The 12769-nt window shown below is 28.7% G+C and overlaps 1 protein-coding gene across 1 annotated transcript; it reads left to right on the top strand.

Annotated features, from left to right (window-relative positions):
* The first annotated feature begins 483 nt into the window (after window positions 1–483).
* LOC113517456 (pre-rRNA 2'-O-ribose RNA methyltransferase FTSJ3) lies at window positions 484–10681 on the top strand. The gene is made up of 10 exons (XM_026902122.3): window positions 484–811; window positions 1698–2455; window positions 2811–2960; window positions 3403–3516; window positions 4745–4906; window positions 5503–5710; window positions 6219–6479; window positions 6941–7174; window positions 8363–8562; window positions 9120–10681. The coding sequence occupies exons 1-10, from the start codon at window positions 745–747 to the stop codon at window positions 9543–9545; spliced, it is 2580 nt and encodes an 859-aa protein (XP_026757923.2). The 5' UTR covers window positions 484–744; the 3' UTR covers window positions 9546–10681.
* Window positions 10682–12769: the final 2088 nt, after the last annotated feature.

The raw sequence follows: 12769 nt of genomic DNA, 5'->3' as shown, positions 1-12769 counted from the left end.
TGTAATTTAAAATAAAACGAGATTTGATTGGACAGTGTTTTTTTTTCATATACTGATTTTTGGTCCAAATATAAGAATAAGGAATTACGTAGAAGGAGTGATTTTATAGCAGGCTAGTGTATACAAAATGTTATATGGCCGTATCACCCTACTAAATTCAAATACAATCTGCTTGTATACTTTATACATTTATGTAGAAAGTATACAAGCAGGTTATTATTATTCGACACAGTAAACTGTGTCGAATATATAATCTAGTAATGTAAAATTTGTTATTGATAAATATCTGACATATCAAACATTTTCTATACACTAGTCTGCTATGAATTGAGAAAAATACTTAGGGTGTATCTTTCGTCCTCTTTTTACTAATTATATTTGTATAAGAAGAAAGGAGCCAACCATATGGTTTACAGTTTTATTTTATTATTCCTTCTATGTAATTCCTCGTTCTTAGTTCGAGATCACTGAGATCTTTGTTATCTGGCAACAATGGGCATAACTAAACACTGAGACAGGTCTAGAAAATAACATATTGAAAGTTTTGAATTACTTTTAATTTTTAATTCTCTTTTTGATCGAAAGCAAATCTTATACGGATTATATTTTTATTATCCTACAATTTTTTTAAAATATTCTTCTTAAAATTTGTGTGTGGAAACATTCATTGTTACATTTTATTAAAGCATTATGTCATGAATAAAGAAATAACCTAGAAACACACGTTTTTAATAAATTTTTAAAATGGGCAAAAAAACTAAAGTCGGTAAACAACGAAAAGATAAATACTATCAATTAGCAAAGGAAACAGGTATGTGGCTCTAATATTAATGGTTTAATTTGATACTTAGCTAGTCTTTTATTCTTAACCAGGTACTGTTAACTAAAGAACTTTATTACTAAAAGCTAAAGCTTCTATGGTCTAAAAACTTTTATGACTAATAGTGTGCATTATTAACACACTATAAACCAAAATTTTTATTGTCTAAAACTAATAAACCACCCTTAACCATAGTGCATTTTTTTTTTAATTACAAATATGAATGATTTGTATGTCATATTTGTTCTTATTTTTGAAAGAATATACTGTGATTATTCTTTATAGCTCTCTATTTTAAAATAAAAAAAAGCAAGCCAAAAATGCTATAGAGGAAGATATGACCTATTCTTTTGCCATCATATTGGTTTGGTACTATGACTACAAAACTAACTGTGGCTACCAGTGGTGGATTTACACATTTACACATTTGTCCCCAGTAGTCAAGTAAAATTTTGCTGCATGTACTAATCTCTACATTTCATTATATAATCATATCTTAATCTTAATATTTTTTTTGTTAATTATAATTTCATTAAAAAAAATTAATAACAAAATATTTGGTCTAAATTTGCCATTCCGAAAATCTGTCTACCTAATTAGTCTGCTGGTAAATCTATCACTAGTGACCTGAGATCAAAATGATATATAGAAAGATTTTTTTAAGGTTGAAAAGTGAATAGCGACACTGTCTGCATTATTAGTTTACAAGAGCAAGATTTTTAATGTAAGATAATTAAATCAGTTTATACTGCCATATTAGTATTAAATATTGTTCATAACAATAAAACAATAATCTAATGTCTAAAAAAGGAGACAAATTACTATAATAGAAAACATAATTTTTATATTTTATTTATACAATGTCTGTTTCTTGCAGGTTACCGTTCCAGAGCTGCTTTTAAATTAATTCAATTAAATAGAAAATTTGGCTTTTTGCAAAAATCTCGAGTATGCATCGATTTGTGTGCTGCACCTGGTGGTTGGATGCAGGTGGCCCATCAAAACATGCCTGTATCTAGCATTGTCATTGGTGTTGATTTGTTTCCCATCAAGCCAGTACCTGGTTGTATCGGTCTTACAGAGGATATAACAACTGAAAAATGTAAAACGGCTATTAAGAAGGAAATTAAAACATGGAAAGCTGATGTGGTGCTTCATGATGGTGCCCCTAATGTTGGTTTAAATTGGCTTCATGATGCCTATCAACAAGCTTGTCTTACGCTCAGTGCTATGAAACTAGCTACCAATTTTTTGAGGGAGGGTGGTTGGTTTGTTACAAAAGTTTTCAGATCCAAAGATTATCATGCACTGTTATGGGTTTTGAAGCAATTCTTTAAAAAAGTCCATGCTACAAAACCACAAGCATCTCGTAATGAATCATCAGAAATTTTTGTTGTTTGCCAAGGATATATCGCACCAGATACTATTGATCCAAAATTCCTTGATCCCAAATATGTATTTGAAGATTTAGAAATAGTTAGAAAACAACATAACAATATATTACACCCTGAGAAACAAAAAAAGGCGAAGGCTGAAGGCTACAAAGAGAATGATTACACATCTCATCATAAAATTCCAGTATCTGACTTTATTATTAAAGATGACCCAATAGATTTACTACAAGAATGCTCAGAGGTATTTTTTTTAATTGATGGTTTATTCAATCAAAGTAATATTGCTATAACACTTATGTACTTATATATGTAATAATTAAATAAATAAATATATTTATTTAATTTTTGTGCTTGTTCAAAGCTAACATTTATATCATATATGTTATTATGAATGATAGTTAATCAATAATATTTATACAATGTATACTGTATTTTATATTATGGTAATTTTGTTACTATTAAGAATTCACAAAACAAATTATCATGTTAGAAACGCTTATGGTATACCTGTCTTTTCTTTGTTTAGAATAAAATATTAATTATATCTGTATATTTATTTAACATAGATACCTACACAAAAATATTTACTTTTACAGATTGTAATTGATGATGTTAGTATTGCGAAGCACCCTAAAACTACAGAGGAGATTAAAATATGCTGTAAAGATATTAAAGTTCTTGGTAGGAAAGACCTAAAAGCATTATTAACTTGGTTGAAACAAATTAAAGAATGGAAAACTTCACAGGTAATGTTTATTTAAGAGTGTCATTCAAAATTATTATGATAATGATATTACAAATCTATAAAATTACATTTTTTGTTTATATTGCTATATGTATTGTACTCCACAAGGAAAGTGTTCAAATACATTGGCATATTGTTTTCCAGGGCGAGCTACTGGACCTTTAAAAAAGATTCATCTGTTTAAATATACCTTTGAGCACCAAACAATGCTGGGGTGTGCAAGGCCTACCCCCTCACCTCTTAAATATGCCTATTTGCAAACGAAGTTTCGAAACTATTTGTTATATTTTGCCTGGTTTGTTTAAATAAATAAATAAAATAATCAATTTCAGTTCAGCTCAAGAATCTTAAAAGGACACATATTATTACTATATCACTCGCTAAATTTATATTTAATTTGTAACAAATAGTTTTATTGAAATATTGTGTAAAATTTGTTTTAGGAGAATGAAACCAACAAACTTGAGGAGAAAAACATTGAAATTGCTGGTGATGATATTCAAGAAAAAGTATCAGATGAAGATGACAAGGTGGATGAAGAAATAGCTGAGCTTCAGGTTAGATTCCTGTATATTAAATACTTATGATATGGCCTGACTTTGCTTGGATAGATAGAATTTTCGAAAATAGTGTATAAGATATGTTACTTGCTGAAAATATAGCTTTTTATATGTGAAAGAATTTTTAAAAATTTTTGAATGGTTTTTAAGTTTATCCATTACAAAGAAACATACAAATCATTTCTGTTTATAATATTAGTGTAAATGTGTGAGCCATGGATTATCATATTTAAGATTATTTTTGACTATCCTGAAATATACCTATGGAAACATTTTTAATAACAAGTGATTAATCAATACTTGGTGATCAATGCCCAGTATATTTGATTCTTAAAAGATATATAATATTTCTAAAATAATAAATGTGAAACATTTGTTTGGATAGTTGTTTCTCACTTTTGCTGAAATGGTTGAATATATTTGCATGAAAGGATCCTTTTAAGAACGAGAATGTTTAATTTATAGATTGTTATGTTTCTGAATAATATTTACATATATTTTTTTAGACTTTGCAATTTTAAAATGACAAAGAACTTCTATAACATACAAATAGTATAATATAATAATAATAACAAATGCACTATTAAAACTTGATTATTTATCTCTATAATATTAATAAAAAAAATAATTTAGTAATAATTTCTAGTTGCAGCTTTCCAAAGGTGAAAGAATGTTTAAAATTGATATTATTGTATTTTTCAGTTTATTTATTACAAATAAAAAACAAAGACTTTTGTTTTTATAATATTAATTTTGATAGAAGTGTTTGTTGCATTACTGATTTTTATGTATATTTTATTTCTGTTAACCACTTGTTAATGACTATAAGTCAGCCATAGACATGTACTAATAGTGATCTTCTGTAAACATTGTAAAATATTTAACAATTAAAATTTGCGTTGGGAAAAGTTATTTGGTTTCATAAATACTATTAGTGAATAGCATTAGTATTTTGAAATCTAACAACTTTTCACAAGATAGGATCAGAATACGCTGTTTAATATTCTGAGCCTACCTTGGCATAAGTAGCATGTTTTATTTAAATTGAATGGTTAAAAAATACTTTTATATTTCATGATTATTCATATAATTACAGGATTGTATAATATGTCCTTTCTGGTTACCTTGCCTTTATTTCCCTTTACTTATTTTTTTTTTAATAGGGTGATGTTATTTTTAAATTTTGTAATTTTTTGTCAATATAATTAACAATTTTTTTTTTCAGGATGAAGAAAGGCGGCTAACAAAAAGAAAGAGAAAACAATTAAATAAACAACGACAGAAATTAGCAGAAAAGATGAATCTAAAGATGGTGCTGAAAGGTGATGATGGACCAATATTGGAAAATCATGATATGTTTAAATTATCGGACATAAAAAGTGCTCAGGTGGGTTTATAACATTAAAAATGTATATGCTGTATCATTGTTTATTACTGAATAAATTTACTTCTGTATTTTGTCCTGTATCTATATTTACATCTTGCTATTTCGGTGACTGATTTGATTTTAGCAGAATAAAAAAACATATTCAATATAATTTTATTTTCACTTCTGTACGTCAATTTCATAATAAAGTAGGTGGAAAAATATACATAATATAATTATTCCATCCAACCTAAAAGATTTTCTGCACAGAACTGGCAAGAAATTTGATTATTGCTTTTCGACTTTATGTCTTATAAATAATCAAACGAAATTGCGTTTTTAATTATTTACATATAGCTAAGCGATAGAGATTGTATATTAGATTTGAAACAAAATCACTAAATTATAGAACTTTGTATATTAAAAATGTTGTTTTAAATAAAAAAAAAGTCGTATTATATTGATACAGGTCGAAGATTTTTTAATTTATTACAAAGTTAAAAGAAGTTGTTTACTGCATGTGCTATGTGCCTTTATTTGTACTTGATTTTATATACACAACTATATATAGTACTGTGTACACAATCTTAATATTGTAATGTACATTGTACTTTCAGGAATTGTCAAGGATTGTTGATCAACAGCCTGATATAGTAGCAGAGGCAAGTGAAGAATCAGATGATGAGCCGAAAATAAAGGCAAAATATATGAAATATGATGTAGAGTCATCTAAATTGGACTCATCAGGGCTATACTACAAAGACTCAGACAGCGAATTGGAAATGGAATCTGATTCGGAAAGCGAAAAAGATAAAGAATCTTTAGGTATATAAATATTAGAAATTTATTTATAGTAAATAAATGCTACACAATCCCACCATGATTTATAATTAAATATTGGACTAGCCGTATGGTCCCAACTCAGAATGGACCACTCCTTCCTTTTTTTTTTTGAATGTCGTAACAGACAACTAAGGGAACTTAATGGTTGAGGGATGGACAGCAGCATCTTTCTTAAAACATCTCCGAGGCTTAACTGTTATTGCCGACCTTCCTGCCAAGCGTGGCAACTATTGGCAATATCTCCCTAATAAAGAAAGGCCTATTTTCACCAGTGGACAATTAACAGTTGATATGGTGTAGCTTAGTCCCTCTTTCATAACTCCAACAAAGCCTAACTGTGGTTGCCAATCCACGTGCCAAGCGTGGCATGGAAGAGGCCTATGTTTAGTAATGGATATACAGCTGATATGATGATGAAATATTTGTTTGAATAAAACATTCTGTATAAATATAACAAATTCTTAATTTTGATTTCTGCTTTTTATTACAGCTTTCTCTGACTCCGAAAATGAATCGAAGAAAATTGACAAATTAACTCAACTAAACACATTAAGAAACAGCAACATTAGTAGAGCTCCCACTATACCTAAAAATAATCCTTTACTAACTGATCTAGACAATACTGATCCTGTATCGAAGAGAACTTTGAAAGCAGAATTATGGTTTCAAAAGGACTGCTTTAAAGAAATTGATGAAGAGAATGATGAGGGTGTAGATTTAGATAAATTGGTTGAAACATACAAAGAAAAAGGTTGGACTTTTATTTTAAATAACTTATAGCACGTGGCATTGCTCACGTGAGTACTAAATTACGATAGAAAGTTATATGCTAACCTGGATTATTTTCTCTTTGTATACTAAATTTCATTTAAATTATTATTTAGCTCTTTGAATATGGTTGAGTAACAAATGTGTATACAAACTATCAAATTATTATTAATGTTTGTATAATTATATGAAATTACATGTTTAAGTATAATTTCTTAATTTGAATTGGCACTTAGCAGGCAATCGATACTCTGTGATTAAGTTCTAAATTATTAGGGTGAATTGTATTTTACTTACATTTTATTGTTTTCTAATAAGTATTGGTTATTGATTCAATAATATTTTGTTCTGTTAAAATCAATAAAATGTCCAACTATTTACTGCATCAAATACTATAGTCATGAGTATTAATAATTTTTAATTTACAATAAAATTAACTTGCAGGAAAAAAAATTAGTGAAGATACTGTCACAACAAAATCTGATGGCAAAAAGTTTAGCATGAAGCGAAAGTTAAGTGAGATAGGGAAATCGGATGTTGATGATAGTGATGGTGATACAGATGATGATACCTCAGATAGTGATTATGACGTGGAAGAAACTGTAAATCCTGACAATGGTAAAGCTGGTGTTAAAGCTGGGAAAAAAGATGATTTTGAGATTGTATCCCAAGACCCAGGTACCATTGATCTTTTTAATTTTTTTTTTTATTTACTAATTAATGTTAAATTTATAAGTATTATATGAAGTAATTTAAAATATTTTTTTATTTTAAATTTATTGAGAATTACCTAGGAAAAACAAAACAATTGAAGGTATTTGTTATAAAAATGTAATATCATCTGTAAACCTATTTTAGATAAGTTACTTAATACCTGAGTAACTTGATTTCAAATTGAGATTTTTAGGGTTCCGTATAAATTTAAATTACCAAAATTGGGTACAAACTAACCCTTATAATACGACTTCGATGACTATTAATGCCACCGAAAGGGATACTCAAAATTTCAAAATTATTATACTATTCCAAGAGGAGTTTTATATAATAGAAGAAAGCTTCCTTTGCGCATTCTAAAAGCAATATATATTTATTTATTTTTAAGCTGCATAGTTTTCGATTTATGGTAGAAAATACGGAGAAAAAAAAAAATAACATTCTCTCTCTTATCTCCGAAATTTGTGAAGTTAATCACAAATATAGTTTATAAAAGATACATAGATCTAAAGTAAGGAATTTCAAATTGTAAGAAAATGCTTATAATTATTAGATGTCTATTTCTTGTAAAAACAGTAAAGAGTGTTTTATTACCTTATGTGCAAATATACATAAGGTAATTTTATCTTACTATATATTATCTATATACATAAGTAAATTTTTATTTAAGGAAACAGAAACCTATTTGTAGATTATTTTATTTACGAAACGTTCAATGTGTGAGTTTAATTCGTGCACATGACCAATTTTACTATTAAACAAAATTATTCAGTTTAAAAAAAATGGATGAATACTTCTAATATGGAGATGGATAATGCTTTGGCAAAGATAGATATATTAGTTTTTGATGTTTTTTTATGAATAAACAAGTTTAATTACTGTACGTGAATTAAAATAGTAAACAAGTTCACAACTTTGCTGATGAGAAGTCAGTTACAGTCAATTATATGAAAAGAGAATTATATTCATAATTTTATTAATATTACTTTACTCATTTAGACCTAGATATCCTAAGAACCGATAATAAATGGATTTAAATTTTATAATATAATAGTATAGTTTTTTTTTTTTTATGTATTTATACTAGCTTTTCTGTTCTAAGTTTGCTGTTGCGCTCGAAAAAAAAATAAGTATATCCTTTTACATTTTTAGAGTTGAAAAAGTTAAAAAAATCAATTAAAATGGATGCAGAAACGCTAGCTTTAGGTACTATGATAGCGACATCAAAGAAATTCAAAAGGGACATAATAGACGACGCATGGAATCGTTATGCGTTTAATGATACTAATCTTCCAGATTGGTTCGTAGAAGATGAAAAAAAGCATATGAGGAAACCAATTATTGTTCCTGAGGTAAATAAATATTTGAAAATAATAACCGATTAAAACCGTATCTACACATTTATGGAGCTCTTTGCTCGTGTTTTGGAGATTTAATAATAACATATTTGAAATATACAAACCGTTTTATAGTTTACTTAACAAGTGAAACCGATTTTATATTAGTGGCCAAAGGTAAGAGTAATGTTAGCATGAGCTATGTAGTATGTGTCTCGTGGCTTGTAATATTCATAGGCCCTATTAGTTCTTACTTGCCTATACATTGAATTGATATAAAATAATATTGATATAAATGAATATTGAACTATAGTTTTCTCGACCATTACGAGACTATGAACAAAATGGAATAACAAAATGAATACAATTTTGTTCAACGTGTAGATGAATGTCTTACTTGTCTATCTCGCTCCAATATATATGTTATTATTATTATTTTTTATATTGGCAAACTATAATACTTTCCAATGTATGTTTACACTCATTCGTCAAATGTTAAAATGTTTATGGTTTTTTTTTTATTTTGTGGCCAACATTTTTCATTATCTTATATTTGGGTGGATATATTTCAGATATATTCAGAGGAGTACAAAAATAGGCTACAAGATATAAATGCAAGACCAATAAAGAAAGTAATAGAAGCTAAAGCGCGGAAGAAGAAACGAATGATAAAACGGATGGAGCGAGCTAAAAAGAAAGTTGAAGCCGTAATGGAGAATGCTGATATGTCAGAAAGAGAAAAAGCACAGCAAGTTAGACAGTTATATAAAAAGGCGCAATCAGATGGCAAAAAGAAAGTTACGTATGTGGTTGCTAAAAAACACAATACGGCAAAACGTATGAAGAGGCCAAAGGGAGTTAAGGGGCAGTACAAGGTTGTCGACCCAAGAATGAAGAAAGACCTGCGCGCGCAGAAGGCAAAAGAAAAGACTAAAGGTCGCGGTAAAAAGGTCAAGTCCAATAAAACTTCAAAACAGAAAGGGAAGAAAGTTAAATAAATAGTTATTTTTTATAAATATTTGTTGCAATATTCAGTTCAATTGAAAGATTAAACAGCTTTTTATAAAATGTCTTTTATATTACACGTGGAAGTTCACTAATAAATATGGTAAGTATAATTTCTTGTAAATTAACTGTAAATAATAATTATTTTTTACAGTACATAACAAATATATATAATTATTTGATATTAGAAAACATTTGTCGAAAATCATTATATTTTAGTGTTTTCTATTAATTAGGTATTATTTACAATATTAGTCAGTCGATATTAAAAAAAAATAGTCTAATCAGTACGTCGTCACCTCTATGGCAAATTCATGAATCTGCAGTTTTTTCAAATTTGACATTTCTTTAAAAATCTACATTTTGCATCATACTACTTATTGTGGCTTATTTTCAAATTTCTATCTCTAACGATTAAAGAAATCCACTAGCTCGAATACATATTTTTGTGATATAGCCAAAGTAAACTTACTTAGCATATTTTTATAATATTTTCTATAATAAACACTTTAATTTGAAAATTTCAATAATTATTTTATCAATTTTTCAATCCTAATTTAGTTATTTTACATGAATCATTGCTATAACGTTGTTATTTAAACTGAAGTTTTCTCCAAAACACATGATTTATACCTTGGTATATTTACGAAAGTGGCACTTTCGTTAAAAAAATGATTTTCTTTGGCAACTTACGAAACTGCCACTTTCGTAGATTTGCTGTTGTATAACTCAATACCCAGAAACTCTCATGTTGCAAAGTAACGAATATGCATTTATTTCTGATACTTGTAATATAATAATAATTAAGCGCATACAATAAAAAACAGGATTTTAAAACTAAAATGTTAGCATGATCTTTTACAGTAGTCTTCTATCAAAAGTTATTTGCATTCTAATGTTTCAAAACGTTCCCCTGTAAAATTTATCTTTTTCAGTTTCGTAAGTTTACCATAAAGGTGACGACGTGTAGAGGTTTCACACATAATATTATACTTATAGAATTAGAATTATTATCTAAAAAGACTATAATACGTGTTGTATATATAGCTAGTGATTCATAAGACGTAAAATATAGGGCGTCATCGATTACACATGAAATAAATCGTTACGTTATTTATTACCATAGTAAGCTATCGTGTATAGTATAATTTAATAATCATGTTGACCCATGGTAATTAGTTTGGGGTGAGGACCCATTACCTGACATTACAAAGATTATTTTTACGAGGAAGGTCAGGGTGATATTTGAAGCCACGTGCGTCACTCGCACTTAACAGAGTTCAGGGACAAACACGCCATATAAATGATATCACTTCGGTCTTTTGACCTTGGTGTCTAATTCTGATTCGCTCTAACTACGCAGTCTGCCTACTAAATGATATTATACATTTTTGTACAAAGTCTAGTCAGTATTAATATATAAACTGCTATAAACGGTTTTATTAGTCACTATTGCCATATACATATTCCAAAGATTATAAAATAATTTAAGACGGCTCTATTCAAATGGTCGGCCCATAATTAATAAAATTTCATGAACTCGTGCAGATATTTTGACATCCTTCAGATAAAAAATTATAGAACCATATCATAATAAAAGAGCCTCTTTCATAAAAAACCTTAAACATCTATTTTTATTTTAAAGTAACAAAGTACACTAATATATTTTATTTTATTTTACTGCTATATTTCATTTGTATAGACTGAGTTGATAAATAAAAGTAATTTTCTTTAGGATTTTTATTTTGTTCATAGACTTTTTCGTCGGTTGGCTTCTTAAATAAATGCATCATAAAATATAGTATGTAGTTTTATTATCATAGATTACTTATAATGAGGCCATTTACCTAATCGTCTTAAAAACGGCTCTTAGTCGGAAATATCCGGTGAACATCAGAAATTCTGAAGGAAGAGAGAGGCGTGAGTGCAGGAGATATGTGGGAGCCTGGGAGATGTTTAGTGGGGGCAGGCGGTGGGCGGTGGCGGTGGCCGGGCTATATCGAGCGCGCGATCACGGCCAAGGCCGCGGACCGTCGTCATCGCTCGACTCCAGCCCGCCCGACCAATAGCCTGTGCCTGCTGCTACCTACCCATCGCAATCAAACAAATTGTATTTAAATAAAATACACATTCCAGACTATATCATAATTCTATCCTAATTATATTTAAGTATATTGTTTCTGAAAGACATTTTAAGATATTATATCATATAGATTCAGAGAAAAAATAGGACATAGATGGTAACTATACATATCACCTAAATTTCAATCGCCAATTCTGTTAATGTGTAAGTTAAGTATAAATTTAAAGCACGCTGTTCTGACATATTATTTAGGACAGACATATGTTTGCGAAGTTTTGATCGTGTTTTGGGATGGGCACCAGACAATTCAGGGGTGGGCATGGCCTATTCGCCCCTCCCTCTCTTTCCATACGCCTATGTCATTAAGCACAGTTTAGTGCACATAATAAAGTTTACTTTTTTCTATATGGAAGGCAGGAAAAAGTAAACTTTTACACTTTATACAGGCTGCAATTATACAGACTACAGTCTGTATAATAAGGAAGAAAGAAAAAAAAACATTGCCAACAACAAAAAGAGTTGAAGAGTCAGAGTAATAAACACTAAGGCTGCCAAAATCCCGAAAAATTTAGGTATTACACTAAGACTCGCTCGTAAATTATCTGTTCAAATACAAATGTTGAAGCATTTCCTTCAGAAATATTAATTATAATGATGGATGGAAACTACATGGATAGTCTAATGGTCTAAGAAGATTCGGTGGAAGGAATAATAAAAAATATATCATTTTCCAATATATATTAAAATTTATGATGACCTTAATCATCAAGGAGGATTATGTTGACAAATTGTCAAAATCTGATCCGTGTGGCATTGAATTGATACAAATTAAAATTATGTAAGTATAATCTATTTTTTGTACTTGTATATCTTTTTATCGACCTTTTTTTTGCAACTTGGAATGGCAAATAAATTGAGCTATAGACAGGAATAGTACTATGGACATAATAGAGTATACAGTGTTGCCCATGATACCCTTCATGCGTTACCATTCCCGAGGACTAAGGTGTTATGCCTTTTACACTCTGTAATTTCATTGTCATATCCCTATGTGGATGTGAATGTTTTTAAAATACTATTAAATGTTATTTATTTATTTATTGGATTAAGATAAATCAGAATTTTTATACTTGA

This window comes from Galleria mellonella, unplaced genomic scaffold, assembly GCF_026898425.1.
Source record: "Galleria mellonella isolate WM207_F2 unplaced genomic scaffold, CSIRO_AGI_GalMel_v1 utg78, whole genome shotgun sequence".
NCBI lineage: Eukaryota > Metazoa > Arthropoda > Insecta > Lepidoptera > Pyralidae > Galleria > Galleria mellonella.
This window is presented reverse-complemented; position numbering and strand designations above follow the sequence as displayed.